The following is an 18,531-nucleotide window of genomic DNA, read 5'->3' as shown; positions in this document are numbered from 1 at the left end:
GATTGTCACAGAAACATAATATATATAGTTATTCTATAAATGTCTAGCATACTTTTACCTTTGTTTTTGAATAAAAATTCCAGTTTTGATGGAAATGCATACAATCTTTAAAATGCATTTTAAATCTGTATAAATCAATAACTAATGTAACATTTGTTACATAAAAATCATTTATCATCAGAAATACAGTGTAGACATTGTTAATGTTGTAAATGACTATTGTAGCTGGAAACGGCAGATTTTTTATGGAACATCAACATTGGTGTACAGAGGCACCATATTCAGCAACCATCACTTCTGTGTTCCAATGGCACATTGTGTTAGCTAAAGTTAATCATTTTAAAAGGCTAATTTATCATTAGAAAACCCTTTTGTAATTATGTTAGCACAGCTGAAAACTGTTCTGATTAAAGCAGCAATAAAATTGGCCTTAAGATTAGTTGAGTATCTGGAGCATCATCATTTGTGGGTTCGATTACAGGCTCAAAATGGCCAGAAACAAATAACCTTCCTCTGAAACTCATCAGTCTATTCTTGTTCTGAGAAATGAAGGCTATTCCATGCGTGAAATTGCCAAGAAACTGAAGATCTTGTACAACGCTTTGTACAGTCGTGGCCAAAAGTTGAGAATGACACAAATATTAATTTCCACAAAGTTTGCTGCTTTAGTGTCTTTAGATAGTTTTGTCAAATGTTACTATGGAATACTGAAGTATTATTACAAGCATTTCATATGTGTCAAAGGCTTTTATTGACAATTACATTAAGTTGATGAAAAGAAGCAATATTTGCAGTGTTGACCCTTCTTTTTCAAGACCTCTGCAATCTGCCCTGGCATGCTGTCAATTAACTTCTGGGCCACATCCTGACTGATGGCAGCCCATTCCTGCATAATCAATGCTTGGAGTTTGTCAGAATTTGTGTGGTTTTGTTTGTCTACCCGCCTCTTGAGGATTGACCACAACTTCTCAATGGGATTAAGGTCTGGCGAGTTTCCTGTCCATGGACCCAAAATATCGATGTTTTGTTTCCCGAGCCACTTAGTTATCACTTTTGCCTTATGGCAAGGTGCTCCATCATGCTGGAAAAGGCATTGTTCGTCACCGAACTCTTCCTGGATGGTTGGGAGAAGTTGCTCTCGGAGGATGTGTTGGTACCATTCTTTATTCATGGCTGTGTTCTTAGGCAAAATTGTGAGTGGGTCCACTCCCTTGGCTGAGAAGCAACCCCACACATGAATGGTCTAAGGATTCTTTACTGTTGGCATGACACAGGACTGATGGTAGCGCTCACCTTGTCTTCTCCGGACAAGCTTTTTTCCGGATGCCCCGAACAATCGGAAAGAGGATTCATCAGAGAAAATGACTTTACCCCAGTCCTCAGCAGTCCAATCCCTGTACCTTTTGCAGACTATCAGTCTGTCCCTGATGTTTTTCCTGGAGAGAAGTGGCTTCTTTGCTGCCCACCAGGCCATCCTCCAAAAGTCTACGCCTCCTGCCCTCTGCCTGCTGCCATTCCTGAGCAAGCTCTGTACTGGTGGTGCCCTGATCCTGCAGCTGAATCAACTTTAGGAGACGGTCCTGGCGCTTGCTGGACTTTCTTGGACTCCCTGAAGCCTTCTTCACAAGAATTGAACCGCTCTCCTTGAAGTTATTTATGATCCGATAATTGGTTTATTTAGGTGCAATCTTACTGGCAGCAATATTCCTTGCCTGTGAAGCCCTTTTTGTGCAAAGCAATGATGACGGCACGTGTTTCCTTGCAGGTAACCATGGTTGACAGAGGAAGAACAATGATTCCAAGCACCACCCTCCTTTTGCAGCTTCCAGTCTGTTATTTGAACTCAATCAGCATGACAGAGTGATCTCCAGCCTTGTCCTTGTCAACACTCACACCTGTGTTAACAAGAGAATCACTGACATGATGTCAGCTGGTCCTTTTGTGGGAGGGCTGAAATGCAGTGGAAATGTTTTTGGGGGGATTCATTTCTTTTGAATGGCAAAGAGGGACTGCAAATAATTGCAATTCATCTGATCACTCTTCATAAGATTCTGGAGTATATGCAAATTGCCATCATACAAACTGAGGCAGCAGACTTCGTGAAAATTAATATTTGTGTCATTCTGAAAACTTTTGGCCACGACTGTACTTCTCCCTTCACAGAAGAGCGCAAACTTGCTCTAACCAGAATAGAAAGAGGAGTGGGAGGCCCCGGCGCACAACTGAGCAAAAGGACAAGTACAGTAGAGTGTCTAGTTTGAGAAACAGACGCATCACAATTCCTCAACTTGCAGCTTCATTAAATAGTGCCCGCAAAACAATAGTATCCATGTCAACAGTGAAGAGGCGACTCCGGGATGCTGGCCTTCTAGGCAGAGTTGCAAAGAAAAGCCATCTCTCAGACTGGCCAATAAAAATAAAAGCTTGATGAAAACCAGTAAATATTCAGGTCCCCAAGAAAGTAGACCTCTGTTTACATCACATACACTATCAAGCATTTCACACATATTATTTAGATACTGACTGTTAGTACTTGGTGGCCTATAGCAACACCCCAAAAGAAAAAGCTTTAGATGTGCCAAGGGAACCTGCAACTACAACACTTTAATAACACTTGACATAAGAGCTTATCTAAGTATTACAGGGCTATGGTTCTGAATATATACAGCAACTCCACCCCCATAAGCATTTCTGTCTCTTCTATAAATGTTATATCCTTGTATTGCTACTGCTGTATCATCAAATGAGTTATCTAAGTGAGTCTCAGAAATGGCTAATATAAGAGTGTTATCTGATGTTATCAAGTTTTGATTTCATGAACCTTATTTCTAAGGCCACATATAATAATATGGGCTATTTCCATCCCTTTCCTGGGTAGCTTATCAGAGATAGACATACTATTGAAAAGAGCAGACAAAGCTAAATAAAATAAAATTCAGCAGTCCATTAATCACTTGGTGTGTGTGTGCTGCAGGGTTGAGGCTACGAACCCAGGCTTGGCTCTCTCATCCCTTCCAGGCTTCTAGGAGGGAGGGTGAACAATGAGCCTGTCATAGCGGATGTAAGCAATGTCCCCACGCGCTCTGGCAGCTTTCATGGCTGGGATCAGTTCTTTCCTCTTCTGGAGACCAGCTTGGAAACTACAGAGGAGAGACTAAAGTACGGAACGCCGTTTGGGTCTTTGCGTACGGAACGCCGTTTGGGTCTTTGCGTACGGAACGCCGTTTGGGTCTTTGCGTACGGATCGCCGTTTGGGTCTTTGTGTGTCAAAAAAGATACACAACAAATAACACTTTGATGCATCAAATAAAACAATTCTATTATAGAATGTTGTGTGTGCTGAATTTGCAAGTGCAAGCCAAGTGCTATGATCAACAGTACTGTCAAAGTTGTATAAAAAAAAAAAAAGAGTCTGCAAACAAGTACAAACACCGGCATCGATGTCTTTACAATTTAGCGATGGTAATAAGGCATTATTTGTTTGACCGAATGGGAAAAAAATCTGTGTGGGAAACATCCGAATGGGAAAAGATCTTCCAAGGAAACAGCTACTATTGCTGGAGTCCAGCAAAATGTAGGCAGTTTATACAATTTTAAAAAGATTACAATACATTCACAGATTTTACAACACAGTGTGCCCTCAGGCCCCCACTCCACCACATACAGTGCCTTGCGAAAGTATTCGGCCCCCTTGAACTTTGCGACCTTTTTCCACATTTCAGGCTTCAAACATAGATATAAAACTGTATTTTTTTGTGAAGAATCAACAACAAGTGGGACACAATCATGAAGTGGAACGACATTTATTGGATATTTCAAACTTTTTTAACAAATCAAAAACGGAAAAATTGGGCGTGCAAAATTATTCAGCCCCTTTACTTTCAGTGCAGCAAACTCTCTCCAGAAGTTCAGTGAGGATCTCTGAATGATCCAATGTTGACCTAAATGACTAATGATGATAAATACAATCCACCTGTGTGTAATCAAGTCTCCGTATAAATGCACCTGCACTGTGATAGTCTCAGAGGTCCGTTAAAAGCGCAGAGAGCATCATGAAGAACAAGGAACACACCAGGCAGGTCCGAGATACTGTTGTGAAGAAGTTTAAAGCCGGATTTGGATACAAAAAGATTTCCCAAGCTTTAAACATCCCAAGGAGCACTGTGCAAGCGGTAATATTGAAATGGAAGGAGTATCAGACCACTGCAAATCTACCAAGACCTGGCCGTCCCTCTAAACTTTCAGCTCATACAAGGAGAAGACTGATCAGAGATGCAGCCAAGAGGCCTATGATCACTCTGGATGAACTGCAGAGATCTACAGCTGAGGTGGGAGACTCTGTCCATAGGACAACAATCAGTCGTATATTGCACAAATCTGGCCTTTATGGAAGAGTGGCAAAAAGAAAGCCATTTCTTAAAGATATCCATAAAAAGTGTCGTTTAAAGTTTGCCACAAGCCACCTGGGAGACACACAAAACATGTGGAAGAAGGTGCTCTGGTCAGATGAAACCAAAATTGAACTTTTTAGCAACAATGCAAAACGTTATGTTTGGCGTAAAAGCAACACAGCTCATCACCCTGAACACACCATGCCCACTGTCAAACATGGTGGTGGCAGCATCATGGTTTGGGCCTGCTTTTCTTCAGCAGGGACAGGGAAGATGGTTAAAATTGATGGGAAGATGGATGGAGCCAAATACAGGACTATTCTGGAAGAAAACCTGATGGAGTCTGCAAAAGACCTGAGACTGGGACGGAGATTTGTCTTCCAACAAGACAATGATCCAAAACATAAATCAAAATCTACAATGGAATGGTTCAAAAATAAACATATCCAGGTGTTAGAACGCACTCTGTGTTCTGTTAGACAGGTAACTCTTTATCCACAATATAGCAGGGGATGTAAAGCCATAACATATACATTTTATGTATTGAAGACATCTGCAAAGAGGCTCAAAGCTAAATTAGGCTCAGGTTTCAGTGACTTGTTGGGAAGAAAGAACCAGCGGAGGCAGCAACAGGCAGGTAGCAGTTAGATGGGAGCCAGGTGGGATTGGACCAGGCACATCCTGGTAAGGCCAGGGTGTCCTCAGTTGTCGTCATAGAGCCTCAGGCCATCCAGAAGGGGAGACAGAAAAAAGTTGGGAGTTAGTGAGAGCATGACTAAGAGCATAGTATACCACATGCACGGGATGTGGAGAATAATCAATAGTGCTGCTGTGGGCACTGGATAAATCTGACTAAAACACAACTGTTTGACCTCGCTGTGATACTGTAGGTCTACTTATGTTACATTTGAGTCAGTTCAGGTAGAATTCATGGTCCTGCATTGTGTTAACCATGGCAGCCAGCATTGGAAATAGAGATATGCAAAAAAGATAATCAGCCTATTTCTTGAGCCTTTCCCTTTATTGTATTTTTTATGCCAGGCCCATCTTATCAAATAAACACAATGTATTTATATCTCTACACTCTTAGGGGGGGGGGGGGGGGGGGTGTTATCTAGACCCTAAAATGGTTATTCTGCTGTCCCCACAGGAGAACTCTTTGAATAATCATTTCCACAGAGGATTCTATATGGAACCCAGAATAGTTATACCTGAAATCAAAAAGGTTTCTTCTATGGGGACAGCCGAAAAACCATGAAAAAATGTTGTTTTGTTCTGGTCACAAGATAATCCCGGAAAATTGTGGTTAACAGCGCCACACTCTATTCTCAGCCAGGCCCATCTTTTCAAAGAAAACACAATTTAATTATCTCTACTTGAGTAAAATATGTAGTTTTGTTGTGATCACAAATTCTAACAAAACAGGTTGAGCACCACAGTCGGGCAAAAAAAAAAAATCGGGGTTACACTTTCGCTAATACAGGACTAGTCACACTAATGTATTCAATGAGCGATGGATGCCTGAGACACCGAGGTATCGCTCCCCCTTATAATTTGGGATCAAATATGCTCTGAAAGCAAACATGTTGACATGAGTACCCTGATATCGGGGAATTTGTGCCATTCTGAAAAAATGGCACAAACATATTTTTATGTTGCAAGTGCACTGCTTTTGTAAAGAAAAAATAATTCAGACTTTTCAAGGGGTGTTGCAGCACCCCTACTTCCCGCGGCTATGGTGGTAGAGACAAGCTACCTTCTGGCCATTGAAGTCGATTGTGACGCTAGACAGCGTTAGTAACATTTTGAATAGCTCCCCGTGTTTATGCTACTTACCGTTTCGTGTAGTGGCTGCAGCTCAATTCACGCTTTCCGACGATATAAAGCTCGCGCCTATTTCATAACATGGGGCTTGTGAAAGGTATTTTTCTACACAAAAGAAACCAGACAAGAACATACTCACCAAAAGTCGGTAAAAAAATATATATATATATTTTGAGCTACAAACGAATAAAGCACCGCCATTGAAAGATGACTCACGAACACAACAGTGTCGGGGGTTTTGCTCTGACATCACTAAATCTTTACGGCAGTCTGTTTTGCCATGTAAAAATGTGCTATTCAACGTGTTTCTTTGGGCTGTAGCAGTAAAGGCCAAATTCTGTTTTTATTACCTTCAGAGGTTCTAAAATAAAACATCTATTGGCTATATGATACATTATGACCATCTTGAAATAACTCCATATGTTAGCTTAGTAGATATTGCGATATAAAGGGCTTAGAGACCTACATTATAACATTTCCACAGCAATTTGCATGAGGCAAATGGAAGTTGATGGCGCTGTCTGAGAAATAATTATTTTTCTTTATTGATCTGACACTTTTTCCTTATCTTTTGTTTTAGTTAGTGGAGACAGGCTCAGCCTCTGAGCTCTACAGTACTCGATTACAACAGCAAACTCCACCTTCACCACTTGCGTAGCTTGGCGTCCCCAGGCTGTGCAAAATGTGCATACCTCTTTATAATAAAAATAAAAGCACACATGACAAGGCCAATGTTATATTTACAGATATTTTTATGTTGCAAACAATCACATACAGATATATTGGAACACAAGTTTACTGTGCTTATGTGCATCTGTGTGAGTGTGACAAATAGAGCAGTAAGAGTACAGAAAGCAGAAGGAAATCCCTTGGTGAGGGAGACCTCAAGAGGGTTAACAAGGCAGAGACAGCAGAGAATGAGTGGGCATGGGGTGCTCTTGGGACACATGACAGCAGAAGTTTGTGTATGTATGTGGTGTGTGTGTAACACAAATATCTGCTCATCTATGCATCTTCCTTGAAGTGTGTGTATGACGGAGCGAGATAAAGTCTTCATTTGTGTGTGTTCTTTACAGCATAGGGATCTTTAAGATCCTTGTGAGTATCTACTAGAAGCCAGTCAGTTACCAGTAAGTGAGAGGGAGTATAAACAGAGGGACAGAAAGCCTTGCCTCCACACACACACAACCTCTATTCTCTACCGCCATACACACAGACTACACAAAGTACACACAGACACTACCAGTCATCTCTTATTCTACTCCTCCGTCACAATTCTCTTCCTTTCACACTCTTTTCTCTCTCCTAGGTAGCGTCAGAATAAGTAGCAGGAAGAAACAAAATAAAACCCAAAACCAAACCCTTAAAGAACAGACGTGATTGGTTTATGTGCACAGTCACAATTACCCAGCATCCACTGGGGAAGGACACAGGAACCATTTACCCTTTGACCCCCACGTCATGGCAAATTTACAGTATGCACGTTTTTTGGGGAAATCACCAGCCAAGGAATACTGATTTTTTCTTTTAGTGTGTGTGTGCGAGAGAATGTGTGTGTGTGTGTAATATTTATTAAGCATACTCTACATCCAGAATAATTTACATAAAAGGACAATCAATATTTATTTTAAAACAGGGCCGGGAGATGAGGGGCAAAGCCTGGATAACAATGGTATAGAGTGCGAGAGGTTGGGCTTAGGTGAGTGTCAGAGAGAAAGTGTCGGATTGTGGGTAGGAGGGGGTATAGGGTTGTGGTTGGAGGATAGAGGCGGTGGGTAGGGGAGGAGAGGCTGCTATTTAGGGGAGCACTAATGCTCCTTCTGGAAGAGAAGAGCAGGAGGTTGGGGGGGTGTATAAGGCTGTGGTTGGAGGGTAGAGAGGAAGATGAGAGGGAGGTAGCAGGCAGACTCAGCGACACTCCCACACTTTGACTGTCTGATCAACGCTGCCTGTCACCACGTAGGGAGCAGTCCGGTGCATATCTAGAGAAAGAAATACAAATACAGACTGGAATAAAAGCTTGCACCTATTTGCTCTCCGGAAAGATGGTTGACCACCCTTGATGTATACAGTGCCTTCAGAAAAATATTCCTAACCCTAGACTTGTAACACAGCAAAATGTGGAATAACCTGAAATAAATATGAATAAAACATACTGAACAAAAATATAAACATGTAAAGTCCTGGTCCCATGTTTCCTGAGCTAAAATAAAAGATGCCAGAAATGTTCACACACACAAAAAGCTTATTTCTCAAATTTTGTAAACAAATTAGTGCACATCCTTAGTGAGCATTTCTCCTTTGCGAAGATAATCCATCCACCTGACAGGTGTGGCATATCAAGAAGCTGATTAAACAGCATGATCATTAAACAGGTGCACCTTATGCTGGGGACAAAAGGCCACTTAAATGTGCAATTGTGTCACAATACCACAGATGTCTCAATTTTGAGGGAGTGTGCAATTGGAATGCTGACTGCAGGAATATCGACCAGAACTGTTGCCAGAGCATTTAATGTTAATTTCTCTACCATCAGGCGCCTCCAACATTGTTTTAGAGAATTTGGTAGTACGTCCAACCGGCCACAGAACTGCAGACCACGTGCAACAACACCAGTCCAGGACCTCCACATCCTGCTTCTTCACCTGGTGGATCATCTGAGACCAGTCAACCAGACAGCTGATGAAACTGAGGAGTACTTCGGTCTGTAATGAAGCCCTTTTGTGGTGAAAAACACATTCCCAAAAAAATAAAGGGAACACTTAAACAACACAATGTAACTCCAAGTCAATCACACTTCTGTGAAATCAAACAGTCCACTTAGGAAGCAACACTGATTGACAATTAATTTCACATGCTGTTGTGCAAATGGAATAGACAACAGGTGGAAATTATAGGCATTTAGCAAGACACCCCCCAATAAAGGAGTGGTTCTGCAGGTGGGGACCACAGACCACTTCTCAGTTCCTATGCTTCCTGGCTGATGTTTTGGTCACTTTTGAATGCTGGCGGTGCTTTCACTCTAGTGGTAGCATGAGACGGAGTCTACAACCCACACAAGTGGCTCAGGTAGTGCAGCTCATCCAGGATGGCACATCAATGCGAGGAGTGGCAAGAAGGTTTGCTGTGTCTGTCAGCGTAGTGTCCAGAGCATGGAGGCGCTACCAGGAGACAGGCCAGTACATCAGGAGACGTGGAGGAGGCGGTAGGAGGGCAACAACCCAGCAGCAGGACCGCTCCCTCCGCCTTTGTGCAAGGAGGAGCACTGCCAGAGCCCTGCAAAATGACCTCCAGCAGGCCACAAATGTGCATGTGTCTGCTCAAACGGTCAGAAACAGACTCCATGAGGGTGGTATGAGGGCCCGACGTCCACAGGTGGGGGTTGTGCTTACAGCCCAACACCGTGCAGGACGTTTTTCATTCCAAGATTGGAAAATTCGCCACTGGCACCCTGTGCTCTTCACAGATGAAAGCAGGTTCACACTGAGCACGTGACAGACGTGACAGTCTGGAGACGCCGTGGAGAACGTTCTGCTGCCTGCAACATCCTCCAGCATGACCGGTTTGGCAGTGGGTCAGTCACGGTGTGGGGTGGTATTTCTTTGGGGGGGCCGCACAGCCCTCTATGTGCTCGCCAGAGGTAGCCTGACTGCCATTAGGTACCGAGATGAGATCCTCAGACCCCTTGTGAGACCATATGCTGGTGTGGTTGGCCCTGGGTTCCTCCTAATGCAAGACAATGCTAGACCTCATGTGGCTGGAGTATGTCAGCAGTTCCTGCAAGAGGAAGGCATTGATGCTATGGACTGGCCCGCCCGTTCCCCAGACCTGAAACCAATTGAGCACATCTGGGATATCATGTCTCGCTCCATCCACCAACGTGGCGTTGCACCAGACTGTCCAGGAGTTGGCAGATGCTTTAGTCCAGGTCTGGGAGGAGATCTCTCAGGAGACCATCCGCCACCTCATCAGGAGCATGTCCAGGCGTTGTAGGGAGGTCATACAGGCACGTGGAGGCCACACACACACACACTACTGAGCCTCATTTTGACTTGTTTTAAAGGACATTACATCAAAGTTGGATCAGCCTGTAGTGTGGTTTTCCACTTTAATTTTGAGCGTGACTCCAAATACAGACCTCCATGGGTTGATAAATTTGATTTCCATTGATAATTTGTGTGTGATTTTGTTGTCAGCACATTCAACTATGTAAAGAATAAATATGTTTTTGAGCAGTGTATTTCAATTGAGTGATTTCTTTATATGAACTGTAACTTGGTAAAATCTTTGAAATTGTTCCATGTTGCGTACATATTTTAGTTATATCTAATAATTTTTTTCACCTATCTACACACAATACCCCGTAATGACAAAGTGAAAACATTTAGACATTTTTCCATATTCATTGAAAATGAAATAGAAACAGTGCATTCGGAAAGTATTCGGACGACTTCACTTTTTCCACATTTTGTTACGCTACAGCCTTATTGTAAAATTGATTACATTGTCCCCCCCCCCAGGACACAATACCCCTTAATGACAAAGCAAAAACAGGTTTAGAAATGTCAGCAAAAAAAACTATTAAATAAAACATAACATTTACATAAGTATTCAGACCTTTTAACTCAGTACTTTGTTGAAGCACCTTTGGCAGCGATTACAGCCTCAAGTCTTCTTGGGTATGACGCTACAAGCTTGGCACACCTGTATTTGGGGAATTTCTCCCATTCTTCTCTGCAAGTCCTCTCAAGCTCTGTCAGGTTGGTGGGGAGCGTCGCTGCACAGCTATTTTCAGGTCTCTCCAGAGATGTTCAATCGGGTTCAAGTCCGGGCTCTGGCTGGGCCACTCAAGGACATTCAGAGACTTGTCCCGAAGCCACTCCTGCAGTGTATTGGCTGTGTGCTCAGGATCGCTGTCCTGTTGGAAGGTGAACCTTCGCCCCAGTCTGAGGTCCTGAACGCTCTGGAGCAGGTTTTCATCAAGGATCTCTGTACTTTACTCATCTTTCCCTCGATCCTGACGAGTCTCCCAGTCCCTGCAGCTGAAAGACATCCCCACAACATGATGCTTCCACCACCATGCTTCACCGTAGGGATGGTGCCAGGACAGTTATAAACCGCATTGCCCTCAAACCAAGGCACATTGCCTGCTAATTATCTTTAGGCTGTTCAACTTGTCAATTTAAAATTATTTTCTAACAGTTTGAATTGAGGTGTGTTCCACCCCATTAATTCACATGAGAAGCATTTCACTGTTGTGGACAATTTATGTTTGAGGCTTTACTGAGCCGGACAAACTTCTTTCTTCAATGAGAGCCAAAGCACTTCCCTAGTGTTTCCCCAGATCATGTATGAAGACATTGCGCATCTCTAATCAGAACAGGCCGTGCAAACTTTTTCCCCCAGCACATTTTATGGCTGGCGCCCGCATGGTCTTCTTTGTTGTTTTCCTTACAAATGTGTGCGTTCCTATCAAAAAGGAAGTTGCTTATTTTCTGTATATCAATTTGTTGTTTCTAGTGTAGCATACCATATGTATGGAGCATAATGTATTTACGGTTTTATTCACATTTTCAAGTACTGGTGACAAGTCATGCATTCCAATTCTTGCATAGACTGTAATGGACACATACAGTGCCTTGCGAAAGTGTTCGGCCCCCTTGAACTTTGCGACCTTTTGCCACATTTCAGGCTTCAAACATAAAGATATAAAACTGTCTTTTTTTGTGAAGAATCAACAACAAGTGGGACACAATCATGAAGTGGAACGACATTTATTGGATATTTCAAACTTTTTTAACAAATCAAAAACTGAAAAATTGGGTGTGCAAAATTATTCAGCCCCCTTAAGGTAATACTTTGTAGCGCCACCTTTTGCTGCGATTACAGCTGTAAGTCGCTTGGGGTATGTCTCTATCAGTTTTGCACATCGAGAGACTGAAATTTTTTCCCATTCCTCCTTGCAAAACAGCTCGAGCTCAGTGAGGTTGGATGGAGAGCATTTGTGAACAGCAGTTTTCAGTTCTTTCCACAGATTCTCGATTGGATTCAGGTCTGGACTTTGACTTGGCCATTCTAACACCTGTTTATTTTTGAACCATTCCATTGTAGATTTTGCTTTATGTTTTGGATCATTGTCTTGTTGGAAGACAAATCTCCGTCCCAGTCTCAGGTCTTTTGCAGACTCCATCAGGTTTTCTTCCAGAATGGTCCTGTATTTGGCTCCATCCATCTTCCCATCAATTTTAACCATCTTCCCTGTCCCTGCTGAAGAAAAGCAGGCCCAAACCATGATGCTGCCACCACCATGTTTGACAGTGGGGATGGTGTGTTCAGCTGTGTTGCTTTTACGCCAAACATAACGTTTTGCATTGTTGCCAAAAAGTTCAATTTTGGTTTCATCTGACCAGAGCACCTTCTTCCACATGTTTGGTGTGTCTCCCCAGGTGGCTTGTGGCAAACTTTAAACAACATTTTTTATGGATATCTTTAAGAAATGGCTTTCTTCTTGCCACTCTTCCATAAAGGCCAGATTTGTGCAATATACGACTGATTGTTGTCCTATGGACAGAGTCTCCCACCTCAGCTGTAGATCTCTGCAGTTCATCCAGAGTGATCATGAGCCTCTTGGCTGCATCTCTGATCAGTCTTCTCCTTGTATGAGCTGAAAGTTTAGAGGGACGGCCAGGTCTTGGTAGATTTGCAGTAGTCTGTTACTCCTTCCATTTCAATATTATCGCTTGCACAGTGCTCCTTGGGATGTTTAAAGCTTGGAAAATCTTTTTGTATCCAAATCCGGCATTAAACTTCTTCACAACAGTATCTCGGACCTGCCTGGTGTGTTCCTTGTTCTTCATGATGCTCTCTGCGCTTTTAACAGACCTCTGAGACTATCACAGTGCAGGTGCATTTATACGGAGACTTGATTACACACAGGTGGATTGTATTTATCATCATTAGTCATTTAGGTCAACATTGGATCATTCAGAGATCCTCACTGAACTTCTGGAGAGAGATTGCTGCACTGAAAGTAAAGGGGCTGAATAATTTTGCACGCCCAATTTTTCAGTTTTTGATTTGTTAAAAAAGTTTGAAATATCCAATAAATGTCGTTCCACTTCATGATTGTGTCCCACTTGTTGTTGATTCTTCACAAAAAAATACAGTTTTATATCTTTATGTTTGAAGCCTGAAACGTGGCAAAAGGTCGCAAAGTTCAAGGGGGCCGAATACCTTCGCAAGGCACTGTATGTAAAATACTTTTTAAAGTTCTACTGATTATGATGAGCAAATGCTAAGCTATTTGCCAGCTATGTGGGGCGTCATGTTTGTTGACATCATACAATACATTCTGGTTGTCACGTAAGTGTCTGTCAGACCAAAGATGTTACAACAAGGGATTGTTCACGCGACCGACTTATGGTGCTTTCAAGACAACTGGGAATTCGGAAATAAACAAAGTCAAATCATGATGTCAGTGATCTTCAATTTGGAGCTGTAGAAAGAGGCCTGAGCTCAGGGTGGAATTCTGAGTTGGATTACCATTCATAACGATTTTCCCAGTCTCGTTTTTTTCCGAGTTCCCAGTTGTCTTGGACGCACTGAAGTCGGAAATTTCCCAGTTCCTTTGAATGTGGCATGAGATTTTAACTATGCCAGATCAGACCCCCCTTACCAGGGGTTTTACTTTAATTTGGCATATAAACTTCCTGTTTGTCCCCCATTTATTGATATATTGCCTTAAAATCATACCTTCCCCATTTCCACCCCCCATGGAATTGAAAACCCCCCACAATTTAAATGAACCCCCCCCCCCCCCCCCCAACCAAAAAAAAAAAGTTTTTATCCCGGTTAGCTTTCGCGCTACGGTTAGGCTAGGCAGTAGGCTTGTATTTAGCATGATGATCTGCGAGGCCATAACATTTTATTTGTTTTGTGATTTGTCAAAAATGGTAAACGACTCGTCAATTCACGTGTTCCGGTTTTGTATACACTAACATGTACATCGAAGATTTGGAATATGCTGAAAAGTGGCCAAACTAAGTTCATATTTTTAAGGCAATGGGCACAGCCATTTTTGACTTATTTGCATTTTATAGTGAATGGCATTCTGGGGTTAGGGAGTTTTTGCTTGTCAAACTTAAAATGGCTGCCATCATAAAGAATGTATCTGCTGTTAGCCTAGCTGACACGCATCTCTTTTCTAAACAATATTACATTTCTCCCTTGTGCTCACCAGAGATGTGTTACATTGTAAACAAGTCGAGCTATAAGCTTGCTCATTTGTGTTTTGCTGTAAAGACCTTTATTTCCAATCAGTACAAAACATTGTTTAGATGCTTTTCAGAATGGCAGGGAACACTCAACAATGATCACAAATATGTGATCGTACACGTCAAAGCGCCTTGTTGCATACATGAGGAATGTTTTGGAATATAGATTTTTATTCGGTACAGGCTTCCTTTTCACTCAGTGATTTAGGCTAGTATTGTGGAGTAACTACAATGTTGTTGATCCACCCTCAGTTGTCCTATCACAACCATTAAACTCTGTTTTAAAATCACCATTGGCCTCAAGGTGAAATTAATGAATAACTTCACCATGCTCAAAGGGATATTCAGCATCTGCTTTATTGTATTTTTACACATCTACCAATCAGTGCCCTTTTTCACAAGGCATTGAAAAACCTCCCTGGTCTTCATGGTTGAATCTGTGCTTGAAATTCACTACTCGATTGAGGGACCTTACAGATAATTGTACATATGGGGTACAGAGATGGGGCAGTCATTCAAAAATCATGTTAACCACTATTATTGAACACGGAATGAGTCCATGCAACTTATTATGCAATTTGTTAAGCACATTTTACACCTGAACTTTAGGCTTGCCATAACAAAGGGGTTGAATACTTACTGACTAAAGACATTTCAGCTTTACATTTTTTATTAATTTCTAAAATGTTCCACAAACAAAATTCCACTTTGACATTACGGGTATTGGGTGTAGATCAGTGACAAAATCTCAATGTAATGAATTTTGAATTCAGGCTTTAACAACCTGGAAACGGTAAAGCGGGGCAATGTCCCATTCATTGGATGCCCAAATCAACTGGAAGTATCTACAAAACAAGTTGAAGCCACAGAATCCAGAAGACAACATTAATCGTTTTTTCCAGAAACTATGATTCGCAATTCACAAATTATTATTTCGATTCACATGAGCAACGGCCCACTCGTCTCTCACACATGCAGGTGACGCGCGCAAACACAGATGTGGTAAAGTGTAATTCCGATCCTCGCTGATGTTGATTTTTATTTGATTGATAAAAATATAGATTTAAACTGTGTCTAAATAAATGACATGAAAATTTAGCAATGTATGTTAATTACTTTTCCAAAACGTTTAGGATTTTATAATTTTCCCCAACTTTTCTAAGCCTGGAAACCATAAAAAAATTCCATGACTTTCCCAGAATTTTTATGACCGTACGAACCCTGATGATGGACTGGGTGGAGGTAGAACTGTGGAACTGGTGGAAGTGTTGGAGATTACGCACACACAAACAGGTGGTTTTGACTAGTACTACAATATTTAAGGGAATGCACACACAGACAGTCTTACCCAGAGAGGTAACAAAGTGTTCGTGGGCACAGAGGGTCTTCATGCAGCGCTTGTTCTTGTAGTCCCAGATCCTCAGAGTCTTATCATCAGCACAGCTCACTATGAACCTGCCTCCAGGGTGCACCAACACACCACGCACCCAGTTATCATGACCCACCTAGAGGGAGAACACACAACCAACCTGAGAAACAAAACCCGCTTTGGACATCCTTACATACCCAGTTATCATGACCCACCTAGAGGGAGAACACACACAACCAACCTGAGAAACAAAACCCGCTTTGGACATCCTCACATACGCAGTTATCATGACCAATCGTGCTGCCTGAGGGGAAGGTAACGAACAAAATCCTATTTCCCCTAACTTTAACCCCAAAATAGCCTTTTTACAAATGAGGACCAGCAAAATGTCCTCACTTCTCTAACTGTGTTGGTTTACTATTCTTGAGGACTTCTGGTGCTCACAAGTATAGTAAAAGGTGCACACACACACTCACCAGAGTCATAAGGCACATGCCAGTGCTGATGTCCCACATCTTGATGGTCTTATCTCTAGAGCCAGAGAGAAGGAATGGGCCGGGCTTCCCACTCTTCTTACTCTACAGAGAGTAAAGAAAAGATGCTTATAAGCATGAACAAAAAACAAGTTGTATTGCCGAAACACGTGTCATCATTTCAAAATACCTCACATAGTATAGAGGTTCTCCTCACCTCTGAGCCAGTAGCCTCCAGGATAGTGGGGTGAGCAGTATCGGGGGCCCAGGCAATACACTCCACCACGTGTTCGTGCTCCCGCAGCTCAGCCTTACACTCCTTGGAGGTGGCCACCCACACACGCACCGTCTGGTCGTTGGAACAGCTGGCGATAAGAGAACCATCCTGGTTGGGCCGGACCATCCTCACCCATTCTCTGTGGCCTGTGAATGTCTTCACACAATACCTAGAGAAAGAAACCGACTCGACCAAGTTACACACAAAAGTATGTGGACATACTTCAAATTAGTGGTTTCGGCTATTATTTCAGCCACACCCGTTGCTGAGAGGTGTGTAAATCGAGGAAAATCGTCCGTCCTCAGTTGTAACACTTACTACAGAGTTCCAAACTGCCGCTGAAAGCAACTTCAGCACTAGAACTGTTCGTCAGGAGCATCATGAAATTGGTTTCCATGGCCGAGCAGCCGCACGCACACAAACCTACTGTAAGATCACCATGTGCAATGCCAAGTGTCGGCTGGAGTGGTGCAAAGCTTGTCGCCAATGGACTCTGGAACAGTGGGAACAAGTTCTCTGGAGTGATGAATCATGCTTCACCATGTGGCAGTCGAATCTGGGTATGGCGGATACCAGGAGAACGCTACCTGGCCCAATGCATAGTGCCAACTGTTAAGTTTGGTGGAGGAGGAATAATGGTCTGGGGCTGTTTTTCATGGTTCGGGCTAAGCCCCTTAGTTCCAGTGAAGGGAAACCTTAACACTACAGCATACGCAATTCTGTGCTTCCAACTTTGTGGCAACAATTTGAGGAAGGCCCTTTCCTGTTTCAGCATGACAATGCCCCCGTGCATAAAGCAAGGTCCATACAGAAATGTTTGTAGAGATCGGTGTGGAAGAACTTGATTGGCCTGGACAAAGCCCTGACAACTCCATTGAAGCAACTGATTTTGGATTGAGATTTTCAACAGGTGTCCACATACTTTTGGATATGTAGCGTAGCTAGACAAACACAAACCTCTCCAGCAAAACCGCAATACTGGACACCAGAATGTGTCAGTCTGTGTATGCATTGGAACATCTCTTCACTGGACTAATATAACAAGAGATACAGTATTTCAGCACCTGATAAGTGTGTGTGTCTCACCCAGTGGCCACCTCCCACATCTTGATGGTCTTGTCTCTGGAGGCAGAGACTATGTGGTCTCCATTGGGCATGATGGCTACAGAAGACACGTTGTGGTCATGACCTGAAACAGACACAGGAAACAGGAAAGTGACATCAGTAAGGCTAATACAAAAAAAATATGACTTTACAATACCTAGTACACCACAGTAATCACATTGTAGTAACCAAAGATAGAATCATTCTATTTCTATCACATAAGTACACTGTTGAAGTAACCACGTAAGTACACTAACAGTGTCCGGTAGGTGCACATTGGGTAATAGTGCTTGTTTGCCGTTGTACCACTTGGAGGAACACAACAGACACCCACCCAGACCCTCACCGTGCATGGTGCGGATGCACTCAAAGCCCTGGAAGTCCCACAGCTTGATGGTCATGTCTGCAGAGCAGGAGGCCAGCAGCTTGCCCGTCTGGTCAAAGGAGATGTCCTGGACAGAGTCTGTATGACCCTTCAGTGTCCGCTCAAAGTCCCCTGCCTCATAGTCCCACACCTAGAGCGAGAGACACACAAACGCATAGTCAGTTGAAACATTTTTCAACATGACAGGGCAATAAACTTCTTCTGGGTCAATGCATAAGAGTGAGTGTTACAAGAGAAATAAAAGAGAAAAAGAGAGCACAAAGCAAAGAGGAAGAAGTTGAGAGCAGGATGAGATTCACATGCATCCCAGGGTGCAGTGCTCCATGCTCTGCCAGCGTAGTCCCGGTTACCAGAGCATCACCCCATCTCGACAGTGATAAAGAGGAAAGATAAGGAGAGAGAGCATGAGAAGAACAAGAGCGGAGGGAAGAAGGG

General features: G+C 42.8%; 1 protein-coding gene across 4 annotated transcripts in view; it reads right to left on the bottom strand.

Moving 5' to 3' along the window:
* Positions 1 to 4,861: 4,861 nt before the first annotated feature.
* Positions 4,862 to 18,531, bottom strand: part of LOC110491314 (lissencephaly-1 homolog B) — a 32,632-nt gene continuing 18,962 nt past the window's right edge. For 2 of the 4 annotated variants that reach the window (XM_036950263.2, XM_036950266.2), the window contains exons 6-11: positions 18,058 to 18,226; positions 17,694 to 17,796; positions 16,548 to 16,776; positions 16,334 to 16,435; positions 15,837 to 15,993; positions 4,862 to 5,111 (exon numbers count right to left, since the gene is read on the bottom strand). In XM_036950263.2, coding sequence (XP_036806158.2) covers positions 4,981 to 5,111; positions 15,837 to 15,993; positions 16,334 to 16,435; positions 16,548 to 16,776; positions 17,694 to 17,796; positions 18,058 to 18,226 — 891 coding nt within the window. In that variant the 3' untranslated portion in view covers positions 4,862 to 4,980. Of the gene's footprint in view, positions 5,112 to 6,949; positions 8,198 to 15,836; positions 15,994 to 16,333; positions 16,436 to 16,547; positions 16,777 to 17,693; positions 17,797 to 18,057; positions 18,227 to 18,531 lie in introns of those variants that run through there. The other 2 variants (XM_021564680.3, XM_090201682.1) reach the window with 1 other exon arrangement.

The sequence above is a fragment of the Oncorhynchus mykiss genome, chromosome 2 (genome assembly GCF_057628025.1).
Source record: "Oncorhynchus mykiss isolate SJ-2025 chromosome 2, ASM5762802v1, whole genome shotgun sequence".
Lineage (NCBI taxonomy): Eukaryota > Metazoa > Chordata > Actinopteri > Salmoniformes > Salmonidae > Oncorhynchus > Oncorhynchus mykiss.
The sequence above is the reverse complement of the archived record's forward strand: the minus strand, read 5'-3'. Positions and strand labels throughout refer to the sequence as shown.